The sequence below is a fragment of the Mustelus asterias genome, chromosome 24 (genome assembly GCF_964213995.1).
Source record: "Mustelus asterias chromosome 24, sMusAst1.hap1.1, whole genome shotgun sequence".
NCBI classification, from domain to species: Eukaryota; Metazoa; Chordata; class Chondrichthyes; order Carcharhiniformes; family Triakidae; genus Mustelus; species Mustelus asterias.
This window is the reverse complement of record NC_135824.1, coordinates 1,770,578-1,796,554: the sequence shown is the minus strand read 5'-3', so window position 1 is coordinate 1,796,554 and position 25,977 is coordinate 1,770,578. Positions and strand designations below refer to the sequence as shown.

The 25,977-nt window shown below is 42.6% G+C and overlaps 1 protein-coding gene across 3 annotated transcripts in view; it reads left to right on the top strand.

Moving 5' to 3' along the window:
• dennd4a (DENN/MADD domain containing 4A) overlaps positions 1-21,197 on the top strand; it is a 159,574-nt gene extending 138,377 nt beyond the window's left edge. For all 3 annotated transcript variants that reach the window (XM_078241160.1, XM_078241159.1, XM_078241158.1), the window contains 6 exons: positions 5,531-5,729; positions 8,094-8,348; positions 9,421-9,538; positions 17,895-18,057; positions 19,261-19,325; positions 19,735-21,197. In XM_078241160.1, coding sequence (XP_078097286.1) covers positions 5,531-5,729; positions 8,094-8,348; positions 9,421-9,538; positions 17,895-18,057; positions 19,261-19,325; positions 19,735-19,871 — 937 coding nt within the window. In that variant the 3' untranslated portion in view covers positions 19,872-21,197. The remainder of the gene's footprint in view (positions 1-5,530; positions 5,730-8,093; positions 8,349-9,420; positions 9,539-17,894; positions 18,058-19,260; positions 19,326-19,734) is intronic.
• The last annotated feature ends 4,780 nt before the right edge of the window (positions 21,198-25,977 follow it).

The following is a 25,977-nucleotide window of genomic DNA, read 5'->3' as shown; positions in this document are numbered from 1 at the left end:
GAAGAGGTGAAGACTGCAAGCATGTGGAAGAAGAAATATGTATTTATATTAGGTAGCTTTGAAATGTCACTATTGTAATATAACTAAGATTGCAGATATGAAGTTGAGTTCTATCAGGTTTCAAGTGAGAGAAGCACGCTTTTGTAATCATTCAAGGGATGTGGGCTTCGCTGGCAAGGCCAGCATTCATTACCCATACTAATGCCTTTGAGAAGATGGTGGTGAGCTACCTTCTAGAACCACTGCAGTCCATGTGGTGTAGGTACACCCACAGTGCTGTTAGGAAGGGAGTTCCAGAATTTTGACCCAGTGATAGTGAACAGTGATATATTTCCAAGTCAGGATGGTGTATGGCTTGGAGGGGAAACTCTAGGTGGTGGTGTTCCCAAGTATTTGCTGCCCTTGTCCACCCAGATAGTTGTGGGTTTGGAAGGTGTTGTCACCTTGGTGAGTTGCTGCAGTGCATCTTGTAGACGGTCCCGCTGCTACTGTGTGTCAATGGTGGAGGGAATAAATCTCCGATCACAGATTACTACAGTGCAAAAGAGGCCCTTCGGCCCATCGAGTCTGCACCGACGCATGAAAGGCCCTGACCTGCCCACCTAATCCCACTTGCCAGCACTTGGTCCATAGCCTTGAATGTTATGACATGCCAAGTACTCATCCAGGTACTTTTTAAAGGATGTGAGGAATCCCGCCTCCACCACCCTCCCAGGCAGCACATTCCAGACCATCACCACCCTCTGGGTAAAAAAGTTTTTCCTCAAATCCCCCTAAATCTCCCACCTCTCACTTTTAACTTGTGTCCCCTCGTAACTGACCCTTCAACTAAGGGGAACAGCTGCTCTTTATCCACCCTGTCGATGTCCCTCATAATCTTGAATACCTCAATCAGGTCGCCCTTCAGTCTTCTCTGCTCCAACGAAAACTATCCAATCTCTCTTTATAATTTAAATGTTCCATCTCAGGCAGCATCCTGGTGAATCTCCTCTGCATCCTCTGCACCCCCTCCACCAGTGCGTTCAAGTCCTTCCTATAATGTAGTGACCAGAACTGCACATAGTACTCCAGCTGTGGCCTTATAAGTTCTATACAACTCCATCTTGACCTCTCTGCTTTTGTAATCTATACCCCGATTGATAAAGGCGAGTGTGCCATATGCCTTTTTCACCACCCTATTAACCTGCCTTTCCACCTTCAGAGATCTATAGACAAACATGCCAAGGTTCCTTTGTTCTTCGGAACTTCCCAATGTCAGACCATTCATAATATACTTCCTTGTCAAATTACTCCTTCCAAAGTGTATCACCTCACACTTTTCAGGGTTAAGTTCCATCTGCCACTTATCCACCCATTTGACCATCTCGTCTATATCTTCCTGTAACCCAAGACACTCAACCTCACTGTTAACCACTTGGCCAATCTTTGTGTCATCAGCAAACTTACTGATCCTACCCACCACGTAGTCATCTATGTTATTTATATAACGAACAATAGGGGGCCCAGCACGGATCCTTGTGGTACGCCACTGGTCATTGGCCTCCAGTCACTAAAGCAGCTGTCTGTCACCACCCTCTATCTTCTACTATTAAACCAATTATGAATCCACTTTGTCAGATCACCCTGTATCCCATGTGCATTTGCCTTTTTAATAAGTCTCCCGTGTGGGACTTTGTCAAAGGCTTTGTTGAAATCCATGTAAACTACATCAACTGCACTACCCTCATCCACACACTTTATTCCATGCTCAAAAAATTCAATCAAATTTGTTGGGCATGACCTCCCTTTGACAAAACCATGCTGACTATCCCTGATCAAACCTTGCCCCTCCAAATGGAGATAGATTCTCTCCTTCAGAATCTTTTCCAGTAGTTTCCCAACCACAGACGTGAGACTCACTGGTCTGTAGTTCCCTGGCTTGGTTCTACAACCTTTCTTTAATAGTGGGACCACGTTAGGAACAAAACGTGGAATCATTATGGGTAGAGATGAGGAATAGTAGAGGGAGAAAGACACTAGTAGGTGTGGTATATAGGCCCCCAAATAATAATGTTGAGGTAGGGAGGGCTATAAACAAGCAGATAAGGGATGCGTGTAAAAACGGAACGGCAATAATCATGGGGGACTTCAACATGCACATTGACTGGCAGACTCAAGTCGGTAAGGGTGGAATGGAGGAAGAGTTCTTAGAATGCTGTCGGGATAGTTTCCTTGAACAGCATGTTACGGAACCGACGAGGGAACGAGCTATTTTGGATCTGGTATTGTGTAACGAGGTAGGTAGAATTAAGGATCTTATTGTGAAGGACCCTCTTGGGTCTAGTGACCACAATATGGTCGAATTTCTGATTCAGATGGAAGAGGAGAAAGTTTGGTCCCAAACCAGTGTCCTCTGTTTGAACAGAGGGAAATATGATAGGATGAGGGATGAATTGGCTAAGGTAGACTGGGAGAGCAGGCTGGCAGGTAGGATAGCTGAGGAACAGTGGAGGATTTTTAAGGAGATCCTTTTCAGTTCTCAGCAAAAATATATTCCAGCAAAAAACAAGGATTGTAAGAAAAGGGAGAACCAGCCGTGGATAACGAAGGAAATAAAGGAGAGTATTAAAATAAAAACAGCTGCGTACAGAGTGGCCAAAAATAGTGGAGAAACAAGTGATTGGGAAAAATTTAAGAAACAACAAAGAGAGACTAAGAAAGCGATAAAGAAAGGAAGGATAGACTATGAAGCTAGGCTAGCAATTAATATAAAAAATGATAGTAAAAGTTTTTATAAATATATAAAAAGGAATAGAGTGGCTAGAGTGAATGTTGGACCCTTGGAGGACGAGAGGGGGGAGTTAATAGTGGGAAATGAGGATATGGCTGAGTCTTTAAATAAGTTTTTTGTGTCGGTCTTCACGGTGGAGGACACAAATAGTTTGCCAAATATTAACGATAGAGGGTTGGCAGCAGGAGAAATACTTAATACAATTAATGTTACCAGAGAGGCAGTGCTGGGTAGACTAATGGGACTGAAGGTGGACAAGTCCCCGGGTCCGGATGGAATGCATCCCAGGGTATTGAAAGAAATGTCAGAGGTAATAGTGGATGCGTTAGTGATTATTTATCAAAACTCGTTGCATTCTGGGGTAGTGCCGGTTGATTGGAAAACGGCTAATGTTACGCCGCTGTTTAAAAAAGGAAGGAGACAAAAGGCGGGTAACTATAGGCCGGTCAGCTTAACGTCTGTAGTAGGGAAAATGCTGGAATCCATTACTAAAGAGGAGATAGCAGGGCATCTGGATAGAAATGGTTCGATCAATCAGACGCAGCATGGATTCATGAGGGGAAAGTCGTGCTTGACGAACATGTTGGATTTTTATGAAGATGTGACTAGGGCGGTTGATGGAGGAGAACCGGTGGATGCGGTGTTTTTGGATTTCCAAAAGGCGTTTGATAAGGTGCCCCATAAAAGGCTACTGAAGAAGATTAGGGCACACGGAGTTGGGGGTAGTGTGTTAAAGTGGATTGGGGACTGGCTATCCGACAGGAAGCAAAGAGTCGGAATAAATGGGTGTTTTTCCGGTTGGAGGAAGGTAACTAGTGGCGTGCCGCAGGGATCGGTACTCGGGCCGCAACTGTTTACCATTTATATAGATGATCTGGAGGAGGGGACGGAGTGTAGGGTAACGAAGTTTGCAGACGACACAAAGATAAGTGGAAAAGTGAATCGTGTGGAGGACGGAGAAGATCTGCAGAGAGATTTGGACAGGCTGAGTGAGTGGGCGAGGATATGGCAAATGGAGTATAACGTTGATAAATGCGAGGTTATACACTTTGGAGGAAATAATAACAAATGGGATTACTATCTCAATGGAAACAAATTAAAACATGCTACCGTGCAAAGGGACCTGGGGGTCCTTGTGCATGAGATGCAAAAGCCCAGTCTGCAGGTACAACAGGTGATCAAGAAGGCAAATGGGATGTTGGCCTATATTGCGAAGGGGATAGAATATAAAAGCAGGGATGTCTTGATGCACCTGTACAGGGCATTGGTGAGGCCGCAGCTGGAATACTGTGTGCAGTATTGGTCCCCTTATATGAGGAAGGATATATTGGCATTGGAGGGAGTGCAGAGAAGGTTCACCAGGTTGATACCGGAGATGAGGGGTTTGGATTATGAGGAGAGGCTGAGGAGATTGGGTTTGTACTCGTTGGAGTTTAGAAGGATGAGGGGGGATCTTATGGAGACTTATAAGATAATGCGGGGGCTGGATAGGGTGGAGGCGGAGAGATTCTTTCCACTTAGTAAGGAAGTTAAAACTAGAGGACACAGCCTCAAAATAAAGGGGGGTCGGTTTAAGACAGAGTTGAGGAGGAACTTCTTCTCCCAGAGGGTGGTGAATCTCTGGAATTCTCTGCCCACTGAGGTGGTGGAGGCTACCTCGCTGAATATGTTTAAAGCGCGGATGGATGGATTCCTGATCGGTAAGGGAATTAAGGGTTATGGGGATCAGGCGGGTAAGTGGTACTGATCCACGTCAGATCAGCCATGATCTTATTGAATGGCGGGGCAGGCTCGAGGGGCTAGATGGCCTACTCCTGCTCCTATTTCTTATGTTCTTATGTTAGCTGTTCTCCAGTCCTCTGGCACCTCCCCGGTGGCCAGAGAATAAAAAATTTGGTTCAGAGCCCCTGCAATTTCCTCCCTTGTCTCCCACAACAACCTGGGACACAATTCATCCAAATGGTCATCCAATTCATCACAATTCATCCAAACATTCAATTCAAGTGTTCATGGAAGGGATGCCAATCAAGCAGGCTGCTTTGCCCTGAATGATGTTGGACTTCTTGAAAGCTGTTGGGGATGCACACATTCAGGCAAGTGAGGAACATTCCATCACACTCCTGACATGCACCTTTTAGATGATGGACAGGCTTTGGGGAGTCGAGAGGTGAGCTACACACCGAAGGTTTTCTAGCCTTTGAGCTGCTCTTGTAGCCACAGTATTTATACGGCTGGTCCTGTTGAGTTTCTGGTCAATGGTAACCACCCGAGGATGTTGATAGTGAGGCATTCCGAGATGGTAATGCCACTGAATGTCAAAAGGTGCTGGTTAGATTCTCTCTTGTTGGAGATGGTCATTGTCTGGCACTGGCTTGTAATCATTAAGCACAGGGTATGTGGCATTTATCTTGTGGAATTGGTCATCCTCACATTGAAGGCTATTAATCTGTTTGTTTTTAGTCCACTCATATTAAAATACAATCCAAGTGTTAGCTAGGAGCAACAGAAGATTTTAGAAGACTGTAAAATCAATATTTTGTTGTGACTTTTCTGACTTTGTTTAGATTGAATTGCCAAATAAACGATTTAAATCGCATGTGGAACCAAAGTTTGGCAATTCATGTTTTGTAAACGAATCTAAAACCCACTGATATTTGTAGAGAAATATTCATCATTCATCAGGATTCAACTATAGTTCATTTTTATGAGAATTTTGTATGCAAATTTATCCTCTTTCTAAAAGTTATTTCTTTTTGCCAGTACTGATCAGCCTTTGCCGGCAAGATGCATCCAGATACCGTCAGAGAGGTGGCATGGGATTAATGAGTCCCTATCATTGGGGCAGACGTTTGCGCGAAGCATCAGTGGATGTGGCTCTATAACTGAGGAGCCCAGTACTCGGCGACATGTCCACACTGTTCCAACAGGCAGCCTTCCAACAAATCTGAACGATTCAATGGTATGTGTCTAAATGAATGAGTGAGAAAAAGGTACAAGTCCGGTTGATTGATTGGGTACAGTGAAGGAGAAGGAATATCGATATAATGTACTTTCTGTTCAAAGCACTCCCATGTGGCTAGCTCAAGAAGCTTCATTCTAGTCAGAAATTAACCTATATAGTGTCAGTCAATATTCGCCTGATATGTTGGTGTGGAATACTTCATACTCCCAAAGGACTTTCATTCCCCTTTAAATAATAGATTTTAAGAAGTTTTAAATGTCTATATTTGAATAATTATGGATACATGGACCAGAAATTAGCAAGTCAGAGCCCCTCAGTCCAATCGGGTAGCTTGAACCGGCAGGTGAGGGTTGAGAGGTCACTGCTTCATCATTCATGTATTTGCAGATTGAAGCAGGAAGTGAGAAGCCAAGCGGTAATTGTTCCACTGAAAGATGAGGAATACAAGGGCAGTGGAGGCAGGATCAGTGAATCTTTTAAGGCTGAGTTAGATAGATTCCTGACTTGCAAAGGAATCAAAGGATATAGGGGGTGAAAGTAGGGACCACAATCAGACCAGCCATGATCTTATCAAAATGCAGAGTGTGGGAATACACATTTCATTTACTTTTATTTTAATATTCAAATCACTTATTTTTGGAGTATATTCCTTGCTTTAGTTTTCAGCCCAAATCTTAAATTCACATTTGTTAGCTGAGACCCTTGGTCCAATTAATGATAGACACAAAAACTTTATCTTTAAATCAAATCTTGATCAATTGGGCCAGTGGGCCGATGAATGGCAGATGGAGTTTAATTTCGATAAATGTGAGGTGATGCATTTTGGCCGATTTAATCGGGGCAGGACTTACTTAGTTCATGTTAGGGCATTGGGGAGAGTTACAGAACAAAGAGATCTCGGGGTACACGTTCATAGCTCCTTGAAAGTGGAGTCGCAGGTGGACAGAGTGATGAAGAAGGCATTCGGCATGCTTGGTTTCACTGGTCAGAACATTGATTGCAGGAGTTGGGATGTCTTATTGAAGTTGTACAAGACATTAGTACGGTCACACTTGGAATACTGTGTAGAGCTCTGGTCACCCTATTAGAGAAAGGATATTATTAAACTAGAAAGAGTGCAGAAAAGATTTACTAGGATGCTCCCGAGACTTAATGGTTTGAGTTACTAGGAGAGGCTGGATAGACTGCGACTTTTTTCCCTGGAGTGTAGGAGGCTTAGGAGTGATCTTATAGCGGTCTATAAAATAATGAGAGGCATAGATAAGGTAGATAGTCAACGTCTTTTCCGAAAGGTAGGGGAGTCTAAAACTAGAGGGCATGGGTTTAAGGTGAGATGGGAGAGATACAAAAGGGTCCAGAGGGGCAATCTTTTCACACAGAGGGTGATGAGTGCCTGGAACGAGCTGCCAGAGGTAGTAGTAGAGGCGAGTACAATTTTGTCTTTTAAAAAGCATTTTGACGGCATAGAAAGATAGGGGCCAAACGCGGGCAATTGGGACTGGCTTAGTGGTAAAAACTGGGCGACATGAAAAAGTTGGGCCGAAGGATCTGCTTCCATGCTGTAAACCTCTGTGACTCTAAATCATGCCTTTATTTGGAACATGTAACAAAACTTTAAACACTTAAGACTGCTACAAGACTGATTCTCTTGCATTGTATCACATGTAAATGCTTCTATTGCCCAAAAATCTATTATAATTTTATAAACATGAATTTTAACTATTTATACTCATCTAATGGACCTGTAGGGGTGTTTCTATCCGCTCTTGCTGGCCAAGCATGGAGGGGGATCAGATTTCATCAAGCTTACAGCTTGAGCTTCCTTTCATCTTCTGTGATTCTTACCTTCTCTTCTGATTCTGTTCTTCAAAACTCCAATATTTATTCCTTTGAGACTGGCTAAAGCACGTACAGTTCTGCACGTATGCACTGACCATAGGCATATCAATCAAATTGGTTTACTGCAGGCTGTCTGACCTTGGGGCAGTGTCCTCAGCATGTTTAACGCTTAAAATCAGCCTTCTGGAACCAATTGTATCCGCTTCCTGCCCATTTGATCGATTAGAATGACTTTATTATCGCAGATCTATTGTTAAAGTTTCTCCCTTGAAAACAACCATTGTCCAGTATCCTGCTGACCTTATCACCCGCTGCAAAACCAAAACCATTTGTTGCAAGTAAACAGAGCAGTCTACATATTCGGCCTGGAGTTTAAACATCCGTCCTGAAGTTAGCCATATTTCCCATCAGACTATAGTAGTGTCCTCTCTTTGCTTGACTATTTTTGTATTAGACAAAAACTCGCCGGCTACACATTCAATGTAGAAAATAAATCACCCCCATTGATGCTTATTTTTGTAGAATCCACTGGGCTTAGAATGGCAGTTACCGAATCCTGATCCTATAACGGTTCCTTATTTGAGTCCCTTGGTGTTGTGGAAAGAGCTGGAAAGTTTGCTGGAGAACGAAGGTGATCAAGTGATATCCATGGCAACATTTGTGGATCATCATCCAATTGTATTCTGGAATTTGGTATGGTATTTCCGGCGTATTGATCTACCCACCAACTTGCCAGGACTCGTGCTAACTTCAGAACACTGCAACAAGGGAGTGACGGTAAGACAGTAGCAAGCAAAGCTTCCTCATTATTGTCACTTGGCTCATTTAGGGGCTGCCACCAATTGCTTAAAGGGAAATTTAGATGTGTGCCAACAAGCTTTAATATTGTGTGGTACTCATTTAGGATTGTTTCCTGTACCACCACGAACAGCAGACCTGTAACCAATCGCCCTTCGTCCTGTTGTGACACAACTCAATGGCTGTCCTTGGGTGTACCACAAGTTCATAGAATCATAGAATCCCTACAGTACAGAAAGAGGCCAGTCGGCCCATCGAGTCTGCACCGACCACAATCCCACCCAGACCCTACCCCCATATCCCTACGTATTTACCCACTAATCCCTCTAACCTACGCATCTCACGACACTAAGGGCAATTTTAGCATGGCCAATCAACCTAACCCGCACATCTTTGGACTGTGGGAGGAAACCGGAGCACCCGGAGGAAACCCACGCAGACACGAGGAGAACGTGCAAACTCCACACAGACAATAACTCAAGCCGGGAATCGAACCCAGGTCCCTGGCGCTGTGAAGCAGCAGTGCTAACCACTGTGCTACCGTGTCGCCCAAGTTTGGAAGGACAATGACTATAATTGAACAAATGGATTAGTGGACCATGGCACAAAAATTATATTGCTAATAAAAGCATTAAACTGGATAAATTAAAAGTTCAGACCAACTACCAGCTGCTAACTTGTGCAAAAACCTAAATTTGACACCCCTAACAGCTGAGAGATATCACCATCTGACTCCAGTTAACGTTGAGTTCGGAAGACTGTGGTTATAGAGCTGCCCTGTTTTTTGATCCCTTTTTGTGTAACCGTGTCTCAGCTCATAATCTCCATAGAGAGCTGTTTTATGGAGCATAATTAATTATTATCTGAACACAAGAAAAAGAAGCAGGAGGAGGCCATTCGGCCCTTCAAGCCTGCCCCGCCATTCAATACGATCATGGCCGGTCTATGTTGGCCTCAGCTCCTTTTCTGTGCCATTTCCCCATAGTCCTCTATTCCTCGATCTCTGAGCTGAGAATTGTTCCTTGGACATTAAAAGTGTTGTATATTACAGATTCCTCGTAGCTGGATGTCAGAGGACAGTAAGCACGTTCTAATTCAGATGCTGTGGGACAATCTGAAATTGCATCAAGATTCCAGTCAACCTTTCTACATCTTGTGGAATGCTAATAGTGAGTGCAAGTTCATGCTTTACAGATCATTAATAGCTTGAGATCGTGTGATATTAATGAGTTCACTATTCATATGGATTACATAACTGAAATATTATTGAAATTTCAAGATCATTGCGAGATCCTATGTGAGTGTGTACTTCCTCACTGCTGGCTGTAATTACCTCTCCCAGCCAGTTTTAAACTGCATGTTTTTTTAAGAAAGGGCTGAATGCTGATGAGATTTATTTTTTAATTATCAATGTGCAGCTGCAATTACTTGTATATAATACTTATATTTTTTTGCTTTGGTTGCTTCTAGTCTGGGTATTCCTGTGCTCTCCTGGCCAACCTCTTAGTCTCCACCAACTAGAAACTTCAGCGCATCCAAACCTCAGCCTGTCCGTACCTAACCCGGACCGAATCCCATTTACCCATCATCCATGCGCTTGCTGCCACCTAGTTGGTTTTTTAAAAAAAAAATTAGGTTCTCATCCTTATTTATTTATTTTTCTTTCATGGAATGTGGGTTTAACTGGCAAGGCCAGCTTGCATAGAATCATACCGCACAGAAGAGGTCCTTCGGCCCACCGAGTCTGCACCGACACACTAGAAACACCTGAACTCCCACCGAATCCCATTTGCCAGCACTTGGTCCGTAGCCCTGAATGTTATGATGTGCCAAGTGCTCATCCAGACACTTTTTAAATGATGTGAAGCAGCCCGCCTCCACCACCCTCCCAGGCAGCGCATTCCAGACCGTCACCACCCTCTGGTTATAAAGGTTTTTCCTCACATCCCCCCGAAACCTCCCGCCCCTCACTTTGAATCTATGTCCCTTCGCGACTGATCCTTCAATTAAAAGGAAAAGCTGCTCCTCATCCACTCTGTTTGTGGGGTCTCTCATAATCTTGTACACCCCGATCAGGTCGCCCCTCGGTCTTCTCTGTTCTAATGAAAACAATCCAAGCCTATCCAACCTCTCTTCATAACTCAAATGTTCCATCCCAGGCAGCATCCTGGTAAATTTTCTTTGCACCCCCTCCAATGCAATCACATCCTTCCTATAATGTGGTAACCAGAACTGCACACAGTACTTTAGCTGTGGCCTCACCAAAGTTCTATACAACTCCAACATGACTTCCCTGCTTTTGTAACCTATGCCTCGATTGATAAAGGCAAGTGTCCCATATGCCTTTTTCACCACCCTACTAACACGCCCTTCCGCCTTCAGAGATCTGTGGACAAACAGGCCAAGGTCCCTTTGTTCCACAGAACTTCCGAGTATCCCACCATTCATTGAGCACTTTCTTGTCAAATTGCTCCTACCATCATGTGTCACTTCACACTTTTCAGTGTTAAATTCCATCTGCCATTTATCTGTCCATTTGACCATTTCATCTATATCTTGTAGCCCAAAACACTCTGCCTCACTGTTAACCACCCGGCCAACCTTTGTGTCATCTGCAAACTTACTGATCCTACCCCTCACATAGTTATCTATGTCATTTATATAAATGACAAACAATAGGGTACCCAGCACAGATCCCTGTGGTACGCCACTGAACACTGGCTTCCAGTCACTAATGTGGAGATGCCGGCGTTGGACTGGGGTAAACACAGTAAGAAGTTTAACAACACCAGGTTAAAGTCCAACAGGTTTATTTGGTAGCAAAAGCCACACAAGCTTTCGAGGCTCTGAGCCCCTTCTTCAGGTGAGTGGGAGTTCTGTTCACAAACAGAACTTATAATGACACAGACTCAATTTACATGAATAATGGTTGGAATGCGAATACTTACAACTAATCCAGTCTTTAAGAAACAAAACAATGGGAGTGGAGAGTGCATCAAGACAGGCTAAAAAGATGTGTATTGTCTCCAGACAAGACAGCCAGTGAAACTCTGCAGGTCCACGCAACTGTGGGAGTTACAAATAGTGTGACATAAACCCAATATCCCGGTTGAGGCCGTCCTTGTGTGTGCGGAACTTGGCTATCAGTTTCTGCTCAGCGACTCTGCGCTGTCGTGTGTCGCGAAGGCCGCCTTGGAGAACGCTTACCCGAATATCAGAGGCCGAATGCCCGTGACCGCTGAAGTGCTCCCCAACAGGAAGAGAACAGTCTTGCCTGGTGATTGTCGAGCGGTGTTCATTCATCCGTTGTCGCAGCGTCTGCATAGTTTCCCCAATGTACCATGCCTCGGGACATCCTTTCTTGCAGCGTATCAGGTAGACAACGTTGGCCGAGTTGCAAGAGTATGTACCGTGTACCTGGTGGATGGTGTTCTCACGTGAGATGATGGCATCTGTGTCGATGATCCGGCACGTCTTGCAGAGGTTGCTGTGGCAGGGTTGTGTGGTGTCTTGGTCACTGTTCTCCTGAAGGCTGGGTAGTTTGCTGCGGACAATGGTCTGTTTGAGGTTGTGCGGTTGTTTGAAGGCAAGAAGTGGGGGTGTGGGGATGGCCTTGGCGAGATGTTCGTCTTCATCAATGACATGTTGAAGGCTCCGGAGGAGATGCCGTAGCTTCTCCGCTACGGGACCTTCAACCGATGCTATACACTAGATACATCGATGACATTTTCTTCCTTTGGACTCATGGTGAACAATCACTGAAACAACTCTATGATGACATCAACAAGTTCCATCCCACCATCAGGCTCACCATAGACTACTCTCCGGAATCGGTTGCATTCTTGGACACGCGCATCTCCATTAAGGACGGTCACCTCAGCACCTCACTGTACCGCAAGCCCACGGATAACCTCACGATGCTCCACTTCTCCAGCTTCCACCCTAAACACGTTAAAGAAGCCATCCCCTACGGACAAGCCCTCCGTATACACAGGATCTGCTCGGATGAGGAGGATCGCAACAGACACCTCCAGACGCTGAAAGATGCCCTCATAAGAACAGGATATGGCGCTAGACTCATTGATCAACAGTTTCAACGCGCCACAGTGAAAAACCGCACCGACCTCCTCAGAAGACAAACACGGGACACAGTGGACAGAGTACCCTTCGTTGTCCAGTACTTCCCCGGAGCGGAGAAGCTACGGCATCTCCTCCGGAGCCTTCAACATGTCATTGATGAAGACGAACATCTCGCCAAGGCCATCCCCACACCCCCACTTCTTGCCTTCAAACAACCGCACAACCTCAAACAGACCATTGTCCGCAGCAAACTACCCAGCCTTCAGGAGAACAGTGACCAAGACACCACACAACCCTGCCACAGCAACCTCTGCAAGACGTGCCGGATCATCGACACAGATGCCATCATCTCACGTGAGAACACCATCCACCAGGTACACGGTACATACTCTTGCAACTCGGCCAACGTTGTCTACCTGATACGCTGCAAGAAAGGATGTCCCGAGGCATGGTACATTGGGGAAACTATGCAGACGCTGCGACAACGGATGAATGAACACCGCTCGACAATCACCAGGCAAGACTGTTCTCTTCCTGTTGGGGAGCACTTCAGCGGTCACGGGCATTCGGCCTCTGATATTCGGGTAAGCGTTCTCCAAGGCGGCCTTCGCGACACACGACAGCGCAGAGTCGCTGAGCAGAAACTGATAGCCAAGTTCCGCACACACAAGGACGGCCTCAACCGGGATATTGGGTTTATGTCACACTATTTGTAACTCCCACAGTTGCGTGGACCTGCAGAGTTTCACTGGCTGTCTTGTCTGGAGACAATACACATCTTTTTAGCCTGTCTTGATGCTCTCTCCACTCCCATTGTTTTGTTTCTTAAAGACTGGATTAGTTGTAAGTATTCGCATTCCAACCATTATTCATGTAAATTGAGTCTGTGTCATTATAAGTTCTGTTTGTGAACAGAACTCCCACTCACCTGAAGAAGGGGCTCAGAGCCTCGAAAGCTTGTGTGGCTTTTGCTACCAAATAAACCTGTTGGACTTTAACCTGGTGTTGTTAAACTTCTTCCAGTCACTAAAGCAGCCTTCTGTCACCACCCTCTGTCTCCAACAACTGAGGATTTGGGATTTGTTGTTCATCCCAAATTGTCCTTGAGCTGAGTGGCTTGCTAGGCCATTTCAGAGGGCAGTTAAAAAGTCAACAACAAATCTGGAGTCATATATGGGACAGACCATGTAAAGATCTGGGGCGGAATGCTCCCAAAAAAATTCGAAGTGTCGAATTCACGTGAAAACTGGAGTAAATCACGTTGGTTTTTCAGTGGGAGTTCAGAGAAGAATCTCCCACACACTGTGCATTGCAGAGTGACCTGGAGTGATTCACTCCAGAAATCAGTGGGTGGAGCCTATTCCCACCCGGGAGGCTGGCAGCATAGCGCTGAGCAGGCCACTGCACATGTGCCAATCTGTCAGTGCCGAAAACGGCACATGCGCAGTGGCCCCTGTCTGCCAGCCAGCTCAATCGCTGGCCAGTCCTGCGACTCCCGCATCGCCGGCCGTACAACCACCCCCCCCCCCCAAGGACCCAATCGCCAGCCCCCCCCCCCAAGCAGGCCCAGGCCAGCCTCAACAGCCCACCCCCACAACCCAGCAACCCCGACCACCCCAGCAGACTGCGCTCCCCGTCACCCGGATGGCCAACCCAGGTCGCTGGCCTCCCTCCCTTCCCCCACCGATCCAGACTGCAGAGTGGCAGTGTGAACCCCCCCACCGTTTGCCCCTATTAGGCCCCACCCCCTTGACACTGCCCGATGACAGGGTCAGGCCGCCAGCTCCCTGAAAGTGGGGAGCTACTGTAAACCCCGCTGGAGCGAAATACTCCTGGAGTGGGGGAGAGGCTAGCGGGCCAGGAGACTTCAATCCCAGGCCCACTAATGGCATTCAAATTATATTGAAATGCATAATTTATACTACTCCCTGCCGATTTCTGGCACAGAGCTGACACTGCCGAAAATCCGGCGCTGGGAGACGCTATCAGGGCGAGACTCCCAGCACCTGGATCCCATGTATCGGGATGGGAGAATCACCCCAACAGATATCCCGCCCTGAAGGACATCATTGAAGCAGATGGGTTTTTATGATAATCAATGATAGTTTCATGGTGGCCATTATTGACTAGCTTTCCATTCCAGGTTTTATTCATTGAATTTAAATTCTACAAGCTGCTGTGGTGGGACTTGAACCTGTTTCACCGGCGCATTAACTGGGCCTCTGGGCCTTATCAATCCCCTTTAGCATCTTATATACCGCTGTCAGATCCCCTCTCATTTTTCTGCGCATACAAGCCCAAACTATTCAACCGCTCCTCATACGACAGCCCTTCCATCCCTGGAATCAATCTAATGAACCTCCTCTGAACCACCTCCAGTGACACCACATCCTTCCTCAAGGAAGGAGATCAAAACTGAACACAATACTCCAGGTGTGGTCTCACCAATGCCTTGTATAATTGTAACACTTCTCTACTTTTAAAATCTAGCCCTTTTGCAATAAATGCCAAGATTCCATTTGCCTTTCATATTATATGCTGCACCTGCTTACTCACTTTCTGCGATTCGTGCACAAGGACACCCAGATCCCTCTGCACTGACATAGTTTGAATCTGCATCCTATTTAAATAATAATTTGCCCTTTTATTTTTCCGGCCAAAACTTTGAACATTTCATCTTCAAGCATGTTTGGGTTAATGTTACCATTTCAGCCTTTTGGCCAAGATCAAGCCTGTTCTTCTCATCTTTGATCTTGTTTGTCTCTCTTGTGGGGACCATGAATTGGACTCAATTTGAATTGGTTTTTGGAGCAAGCAAGGAGATGTATTAAGGGCTTGCCCTGTTCACTCTGCGCATTGGCTTTGTAACTGAGAAATGAATAAAAAATGTTTTAAAAAGTTGTTTTCATTTCAATGCCTCAAATTCACATTGTTCCTGGAAACTGCACAATGATGAGAATGTCAAATGCTTGACTGGCATCTTTTAACTTTAATTTAGCCACTGCTTGTCTGCCTGCTTACAGACTGACCGAGTGAGGGCTTCAGATATTGGAGAACAGTCTTTACATTTTGCTGCTGAGGAACCAGAGGCACCAACCCAGCAGAATGCTCCGCGTTTCTGTCAATATTGTCCAGTTGATCTGGGAAAATAGTTGGGAGTGTCTACCGCGTCTAAAAGATCAAGTTCACATACATCATGAGCTTTTTATCTCAACCATGCAGTTAGGGGAGTTGGGATAAGATGTGAGAGGGTCACCTTCACAGCCTATCACGGCACAAGGCTTGCCAGTCATCGAAATAAATTGTGTTTAAAAGAGACAAACTTAAGTTGGAATAAGCTGCTGCTTGAATATAATTGTTTTACCAACATCTTTGTGTTCCTTGTGCAACTAACAGAACTTTCTCTGTCTTCACAGGCCTTAATTACACTCCCTTATTTGAGTGTGTGTCAAATTTGTTCTTCATTGTTTGCCAGCTATAGTTCAGTTTACTGATTATCTTTTAAATCCAAGTTTCATTCCAGAGAAAATGCCTGCCACTAATTATTTGTTTTTCTCGTTTAACTGCAGTATATTTTCTTATTTAATAACGTGTGAATTTCTGCTCCTCTTACTTCTCTACCATCTACAACTTTTAAACTGCAGGTTTTAATGATGTATGGTGTGAATGTATATATTATAAAAATACCCAACTTTTGTTGGTCTGCAGGGGATTGTTAAAAGCTTCCCTTCAGTCAGTGTCTACTAGCCTCTGTATGGTGTAACATAGGGATTCCCAAACTGTGGGTTGCGACAACTGGGAGGCAGCAATAACTGCGTCAACTTGGACTGATTTCTCACAGTTTCGAGACCCCTTAAATGCCTGGGAGGTTTGCTAGTGTCACACAGGAGGATTTAAACTAGTTTATTCTTTGCTTGTGTGTTTTTTTTATTGGTGGACGTAGCCTAATGACTGCTCCATGAGGCCCAACTGTTTCTGCCGCAAAAAACACAGTAAATAGTTAGGCATTGTCCTGCCTCAATTTTCATCAACTTCTCCCACACTCAGTTCCTGTTCCCCCAACCCCTGGACACCGCTGCCCTGCTTAACCACTGAAGCCTCCCACACCCCACTACCCACTCAACAACTCACATACTCACCCCGCCCCCAAATTTTCACTCTGGAGTGAGTCACAAAGTCTGAGGCATTAAAATGGTGTCATACTTAGAAAATGTTTGGGAAGCACAAGTGTAACAAGTTACCGCACAGTTCATTCTGTGTAAGAACTTCAAAACAGAATTTTGATGGTTCGTAACCATTTTGAACATAAGTAACATTTATTATCAGTGTAAATACTGCACTGGTGGATGCACCCTTGCCTTATAAGCAGTGATATCTGTGCACCTGTTCCTTTCCAGCCTTTATACAACATTTCTCCACTCTTTCTCTCTCCTTCTCCTGAAAACATTAACGTCCTGTTGGGTTATAATTCCACTAGCGCACCCACGTTATTGTGTGTGAGTTGGCAAGCTCCTGACAACTGAGTTTGATGCTGTGCCTATTCAGGGATCACCTGGGGAACAGTCGCAGTGGAAACCCCAGCTGAATTGTTTTAACCTTTCCTCACTGAGGCTAACTATACCTTTCATTACTAACCTGGTGGACATCAGCTAATTCAGCACAAACAGGGCATTCAGGTATTAGTGATTTTTTAAAAAGTTATTTCTCAGATTCATCAGTTGCAATTAGACCAGGTTCAACTTTTCTCTTTCTGCCCCAGGGTGTTTTATGCAGTATTGTGTACAGTGAGGGGGGAGAGAAAACCATATCCACACATATTTACAGAACCTCCTTTTACTAACTTCCTTAAAAAAACACTGATTGTTCCTTCCTGTGTCCCATAAGGAAACCAAACTTGCACAAAATTTTCCTCGTTATGGGATGACATTGTTTCCCCTGTGGGCTTGGTTATAGATAAAATTTCAAAAATTAACCTCAGGAAAAGTACACGGGATTCACCATGACCCAGCACCACACATGCCAATAAAACCAAGTTAGGTATAACTGGCAAAAAGGCACAATCGACCACAGCTCTTTCCAATTCTAAAGAAACTTGACAAGTGTATTATAGGAACCTGGTGCAAGAATCATAGCCCTTCCCATTTTTGCCGAATAGTTTCCAACAAATGCAAGGAAGATGTCCTGTCTTCGGTGGGTTACCAAAAGGAACTGAAGTTCAGCAGAATTGTACTACTACAAATGAGGTGCACTGTAGTGGTCTTTCTACGCTCGCTCTTGGGAAATGTGAATATTAGCCCTGCAGTCAGGGCTGCTGAAGTTGGAGCCAAGTGGACTTTAAGAAAAAGTATTGAAATCTTTTGGAGAAATTACACATCGTCATTTCTTGTTGCAAAATGATTAGAATTTAGTTCTGGAATTAATACTAATGATATTTTTTATTTGTAGCTAAGAAACAGCCCCTTGTTCAAACACTGCGCGATGAAGGCTGCTTATTTAACAAGGATTTTCTGGATAGCATTGTGAAGAGTATTCAGATGAATGACATCTATAAGCCAATAAGTAAAATTCTGGAGGCGTTAAGCATCCAACCACATTTTAAACGACAAAGGTAAGCAAGATGTCAACCATACACCTCTTTGCTCAATTCAACATTTATATATTAATCACAGCCTGTTTAATGTTTCAAACTTCCCAATTCAGTTAATTCTATTTCAACCATGAATCCTCATGAGCAGTGAACAGGTATACTGGATGCATGCCTTAATCCCTTATAGAGTCATGGAGGTTTACAGCATGGAAACAGGCCCTTCGGCTCAACTTGTCCATGCCGCCTTTTTTTTTTTTAAACCCCTAAGCTAATCCCAATTGCCCGCATTTGGCCCATATCCCTCTATACCCATCGTACCCATGTAACTGTCTAAATGCTTTTTAAAAGACAAAATTGTACCTGCCTCTACTATTACCTCTGGCAGCTTGCTCCAGACACTCGCCACCCTCTGTGTGAAAAAATTGCCCCTCTGGACCCTTTTGTATCTCTCCCCTCTCACCTTAAACCTATGCCCTCTAGTTTTCAACTCCCCTACATTTGGGAAAAGATATTGACTATCTAGCTGATCTGTGCCCCTCATTATTTTATAGACCTCTATAAGATCACCCCTAAGCCTCCTACACTCTGGAGAAAAGGTCCCAGTCTATCCAGTCTCTCCTTATAACTCAATCCATCAAGTCTCGGTAGCATCCTAGTAAATCTTTTCTGCACTCTTTCTAGTTTAATAATATCCTTTCTATAATAGAGTGACCAGAATTGCGCACAGTATTCCAAGTTTGGCCTTACCAATGTCTTGTACAACTTTAACAAGACATTCCAACTCCTGTATTCAATGTTCTGACCGATGAAACCAAGCATGCCGAATGCCTTCTTCACTACTCTGTCCACCTGTGACTCCACTTTCAAGGAGCTATGAACATGTACCCCTAGATCTCTTTGTTCTGTAACTCTCCCCAATGCCCTACCATTAACTCAGTAAGTCCTGCCCTGGTTCAATCCACCAAAATGCATCTCCTCACATTTGTCTTCTTGTCCTCTGTGACCTTTCATTCTGTCAATTGTGGAAGTATTTTTACAACCTACCCCAAGGATGAAGATTAGCTAAATAGAGCCAACTAATGTTATCAGTTAATGACTCAACTGGTTCAAAGATAAATACTTCACACTGAAATGTCAGTTTTACAAGAAATGCGCTGGGTTCGGATTAATTTATATTTCAAGCTATTTGAAAAAAATTAATTTGTTTTATTTCTTCTTTTGAAGGAGTTTATACAGAGAGATTCTGTTCCTCTCACTTGTGGCGCTTGGGAAAGACAACATTGATATAGGTAACATTTCTTACTAGGTTTTAAGATTTTTTTTCCAGGGTGATCATTCGGAACTAACCATGTGTGCTCTGTCACTTGATCCCTGTCTGACCCTGTGAGGGGAATTTTGTCAGTTGGTGCAGCAGCCTGCTTCATCCTGCTAAAGGCAAACACACATCTCACAGATCTAACCTTGCATTCTAATTATACAGCCAACCCGTAAACGGCTCATTAAATCTGTCATGTTTATTAAAGCTACAGACAATTGCAAGGAAATGTAATTTTAGATGAGTGAGCTGGATCACAAACTGCGAAATAAATTTGAAGAAACTATTCCTTTTAAATATTTTTGTCCCATTTTTCACAATGACTGTTTTTTTGCCTGGTGTTGATGCATTATTTCTGTTATCACCTTCTATGTCTGAAACAGATGCATTCGACCGAGAATATAAGAAGGTGTATGACCGGTTAACTCCAAGCGAGGTGAAGTTGACCTATAATTGTGACCGGCCTCCCAGTTCTGGTGTTATGGAGTGTCGCAGGACCTTTGGTGAACTCTACCTCTAGGAATTCTAATTAATCAATGATGTGTAACTACCACATTGCACGCTGTGCTGTGGAGGTTCAATACCCGGTCTCTCCAAATATAACATTGTTAAATTATGGTAACCTTTTGGTAGTTAGAAGATGGAAATGTACAGGAAATGAGTTAAATGGAAAGCTATGTAAATATAATTAAGATGGTATTTTAAATAGTTTTGTATCATATAGTGCTATTGGATCAGTTTAACAAGAAGGATTGCATAAATAATAGAGGGCTAAGCTCATCAGAATATGCTGCTAATGTGTACATAATGGCCCTGGCTACCATCACATCTCATCAAGTCTGTTATCGGTATGTTCCTTTTTAGAAGTACTTTCAATCTGAGTTGTATAAATGTTCATAGAGGAGAAATGTGTAGCAGAGACACTTTGTGTAAAAGTGACATGTTTTTCACATTTAAAAAGTACTTTTCAGTATTTGTATAATTAAATGAGGAAATCTTTTGATGCTATCTACCTTTATAATTATATATACTCATATGATACAGCTTCTAAGTATGCTTGTTACATATATGTGGTGCAATATGTTCCTTTTAGAAGTTGCTTTGCAGTTTTTGTGGTACTTTGCCATCTGAGAGAGAGAAATTATGCTTCTTGTCCTGTCTTCTGAATCCCTGTTCTGAATGGGAAAGGTTGAAGCAATTCAGTGAAAAGACCTTGAAGCTGTACAGCGTGCGGGTCAGAGAAATGTGCTGTCAGTTTAAAATATATTTGTTGAGTGCTCGTTGAAAAGAAGTTGATTGAGATCAAATATAACGTGTGTCTAAACTCTCATTTTTTAAATGTTTAAATATGAATTTCCTATGGGAAAGTTAAATTGTATTTATTAGCTTATTAAATAACACTTTTTGAATTATCTGTTACAGTTGCATTTGTGAATATGAAAGTCCACCAAACTGTAATGTCCAATAGATTTTTTTATGCTGTCTTGTTTTTGTTTAACCTCCTCGTGATGCTTTGCAATATAGAACAGTTTTGTGTATTTTAGCTAAATCTTCACACAGACGAAAGGTCGAAGGATCCAGGGCTTGAGTCTTTATGTGCATTTTGTAAAATAGAAAATGTTGTATAAGAAGACATTTAAACCTGCCCTTTACAAGAAAAAGTGCCCTGGAACACAGCCAAGGTACATTGGCAGAGCTTTATTCATTCATATAGAAACCGCCTTTCCCACCAACCACCTGCTCCACATGAAAGAACAGGACTTTTGTTTTAATGGGAACTGTGTCCACCTTTATTGCTCATTATTTCTACAGGATATTAAAAAAAGATGCATTTCTTGCTCCTTTTCTTTCACTTGTTTCTACTGCATTTGCTGTTTGCCTGAGCTCAATGATAACATTATTGTCTTTGAGGGTTATGGGTGACCAAGGCTGTGCCTGGAGCCAGTGTCATCAGCAAGATTGATGACCTCGTGAACAAAGCCAATGTCTCACTTTAGTAGAGTATTTTAATATTTAGACTGTTTAGGAAAGTGTACATTTAAATGTATCTATTAATTCACTCGTTTGAATTATATTCCCAATTTTAAAAAATTGCTCGATGAAAAATGACAAAGTCCCATCTAGCTCACATCCCATAATCCTGGTGGTCCCTGTTAAATAGGAAGAGAGTTATTGATAAATCTCAACAATCAATGTGTATTGTTACGAGCAGGGTGGGAGGAGTGCACATTATCTAGCCCCACTATTCCACACGTCATTCCAGTTAATTTCAAAATTCAATTTATTCACCAAAATAGCCAACTGTTTACCTTCTGTACTGGTACCCAGAACAAAAGAAACTTTAACCAGGCTTATTTCAATACATTCAGAACAATTGTTTATCATCACCAATTCTTGCAGCTTGTTAAAAAGTTTTGTTTTAATACACAATTGTATTCCTGGAGGTATAACTATCTATCTCTTCCCCAGCCTGCATGCATGCACAGGCAAGAAAGACAAACAGGCAGGGTCCCTTTGCAAAGATTGGTTTTGGAGGATAGATGTTATAAAATAAAGGATAATGTTTGCAGGGTCTTGATGCTATCAATCTGGAATTCCCTCGGAGATGGATGTCTGAAGGTTCTCACCAATGGGACTTCAGCATTGAGGAGAATATTGGGCTGGATCAATTCTTCTTGTCTCAGCTTTACAGGTCGAAATGCAGACATGTTACACTCAAATGAAGATTCTCTGGCAACATTAAGTTGCATTCGTGAAATATTAACACAAACTTCTGCTGAATAATGAGGTGAGTTGAATGTATACTGAGGAGTGTGCCTTGTAGTGGAATCGGTAACATGGGCAGCAGAGTTCTTTCAGTAGAACTGAAGCTCAATATTTTGTAAGCTTTTATATTTCTTATAATAGAATTCATCGTAATACTATTATCAGTCTTGATTGGGAATTAATACCAACTGAAAAACTGTGTGTGGTGACTCACAAGGTGATTGTGAAGGTTACCATGATGGCCGTTGCAATTACATTGTGCTGCATTCCGTGAATATTGCTGCTGAAGAAGCTCTTGGTGCTATACTGAGTGGTTCCCAATGATACATATGTGAAGAATCTCAATACTTTCCAAATGCACTTGATTAATTATACCTCAGCATCTATCAGTATTTTCTCCATGGAAACTTTTTTATAATGAATGGATGGATAATATTTGAATCAATAGAACACTGCTCAGTGTAGCTTCCCATAAGAAATAGAAGCCAGAGATGAGCAGAAGTGGTTAGGACCCGGAATGCACTGCCTGAAAGTGTGATGGAGGCAGTTTCAATTAATTTAAGAGGAAATTGGATTATTATCTGAAAAGGAAGAATGTGCAGGGCTATGGGGAGAAGATAGGGGAGTGGTAGAAGGTGAACTGCTTGCTCAGAGAGTCAGCAGAGAAACGACAGGCTGAATGGCCTCCATCTGTGCTGAAATCATTCTATAATGTCTGTGCACCCTGATCCACATCAGCCTGTCTTCAACCGAATACAGTACGGTTCATTCCCCTAGTGCAACACTGGAGATCATTGTGTGTATTCTTCCCGGTCACAAGTTACTTCCTGGTGTCACAATTTTGGTATTTTTTTTGTTAATGATCACCATTCAATTTTACTGTGTCAACTGTCTCAGGTTATTCAGTTTCTGATTGCTGAGTGGCTCATTGGAGCAAAGTTCTCGGTCCCACAACTCCATCATTAGCATGCATTTAAAATATACACGTATTAACTGACCATTGATAATGTCACAGGCATGTCACCAGTGTTTTAATAAATCTTTTGTAAATATTAGACATTTTATTACAAGAAAACAACCCAATCATTCTTACCATTTCTTTCACTTTACATAATGCTTTCTACAACCACACAATACATCCAGCATTTTAAACACAGCTGAAAATGGGTTTAATCTTAAAGCAATATGTAGTGAACCCTTGAAATTTATTACATATATATAATATAAAATCATCTTACTGCATTAGTTTTCTGAAGCAAAGATCAGATGATATAGTTAATGCGCTGTTCTCTCTTTAAAAATATTAAGTCAATAAATACAAGTTTTTTTTTAAAAAGCACTAAAATGTTTTGTCTCTCTTTAATTCGGAGTTGCTGCACGATATACTGAGTTCGCTGCGCTCTGTAACTCAATGGATAGTTCTGATTTCTTACATTCTGTCATTCCCCAAGTCTTCCCAGACACCTTCGACCATATGCCAAAAAATCTTTAATTAGTTTTTCAGTCCTCCAATCCAGTTTCTTGAGTCTATTTCCATTTATATTATTGCCCCCAACCCAAAAGACAATATTATGAAGATCTTATTGTTTACCCAGCATTGACGTGCTGGATTTTAGAATACTTGTATACTGACTCTATAGACCGAGAACATAGGAGGCCCTCCTGCAATCTTTATGTTGCCAATAGAACAATCAGTGAATTCTTTCTCCCCGTTGGTATTAGAACATTCTAGAATTATGATAAGACCTATCTGACCCATTTAATAGAACATGGCCAAGGTTTTATTAATCATTGCTCAAAATGACTCACTGACATTGCAGCAAAAAAAAAGGTTTTCTCATTGATCACATATCCATCGTGACGTCAGATAAAAGAATTCAGTTGAATGAATACGGAGAAACTATTTGCTTATGTATTGGGGACAGTCCAGGTCATGGAACTTTATGATTAGAGTTCTAAAATGAAATCAGGAAACACCTTTTCATACAAAATGGTGTGAAAATCTGGAACTCCCCAAAAGGCTGTGAACACCCGGAGGGTCAGTTGAAAATTTTAAAATCTGAGTGATCAATTTTTGTTAGGTATTGGTATCCGAGCATTTGGAGCAAAATCAAATCAATAGCGTCGTGGTACAGATCAGCCATAATCTAACTGATTGCTGGGACAAGCTAAAGGGGCTGAATGGTCATCTCCTGTTCCAAAAATATTATTTAACATACACAGTAGGGGTGGCACGGAGGCACAGTGGTTAGCACTGTTGCCCCACAGCGCCAGGAACCCGGGTTCGATTCCTGGCTTGGGTCACTGTCTGTGTGGAGTTTGTGCGTTCCCCCCATGTCTGTGTGGGTTTCCTCCGGGTGCTCCACAGTCTGAAAGACGTGCTGGTTAGGGTGCATTGACCCAAACAGGCACCAAAGTGTGGCGACTAGTGGAATTTCACAGTAACTTCATTGCAGTGTTAATGTAAGCCTACTTGTGACAATAAATAAACTTGAACAAATAGAATTAGAGAGCAGTAAAGTCTAAGGTAACACAAAGCATTCAGTAATAATTCAAGACAATGCTGATTAGCTCATTCAATAGGAAGTGAGGCAATAGCCATGAACAATGATATTACAAACAGCAAAAACATTTCGCTTTACATATAAAAATAGCTTATGATGTATTTAAAGGGATTGTGCCTTCTTGAAAAATGAGAGCACCATCCCTATGAAATGAGTTTAATTAAACATTAAGTAGATTTAAATAATTAATGGGGGATGGGGAAGTTGTACAGTTTCAGATTTAGAGAGAGGGAGATGAGCCTCGATCATTCATCAAGGGGAAGGATTCAGCACTGGGGAAATGTTTACTTTTGGCACCCAGCATCAGAAAATACTTCTCCCTGTGTTGATTTAGACCAGATTACATATTGGGTGAAATTCCCTCTTGAACCACCTTCATCAGAGCACCCGCTACAGCATTATTACTGACAAATTAATTTCTACAGCCACCTCTTCTTGCTGCAAACTATTTTGGATTGCTGATTTACACACCTGGGATATCAGTATTATATCAAACCAGTGAATTTGGTTCCTTTTTTATTAAAACTGGTGTATTAACCGATTTATTTGAGTTTACCTTCAAGATTTTAATTTGCTTCCATGCTGTAGTGTCAGTACTATACTGGAGCAATTTTATTCCATCCAGACAGATCCATCAAGAAGTGGGTTGAGGATGCTGAGTTTAAGTGTCAAATCAATGTCACCAGGATTAGAATAGTGATCCTAGAACTGGTCTGTTTTACTATCTTTGAAACCATGCATGGTAAGATTGCTAATTGGTAAACTCTGCTGTTACTGTTGTGTTTTTAACCTCTGATTTAGCTTCCTCGAGTATCCATTTTGTGAAATTGTTGTCATTTTAATTAATATTGTGTTAACTAACTGATGAAAGATAGATGTTTATGGGGATGTGCCACTGTTTTGAGGCTAGTTCCTAGTCAAGTTCAGTTCAAGGAAGAATGATGGTGGAGCAACTTTTTTAACAAGTTTTTAGAACTTTCTTTAATGATCTGTACTTTAGGTGGGAAGAATTCACATGGTTTCCTTAGACTGTTTTTTATGGCTGGATTCCATGCGTCTTTATTATTGACACACAAACACCAAGGAGTGAAGTATACATTGGAGTTATTGTGTCATTATTCATTTTTCGGCATTATTCATATCCATGTTTGAAAACTGGGTTCACTTGTTTCTGCCACACCTTTAATACAAGATAATAGGGCCTAGTTAATTAATGTTCCCTTTTCCCATCTTGCCACACCAGTAATTTTCACATTTACTGTAAAAATTCATCGATTTGGTAGGAATGAATGGATC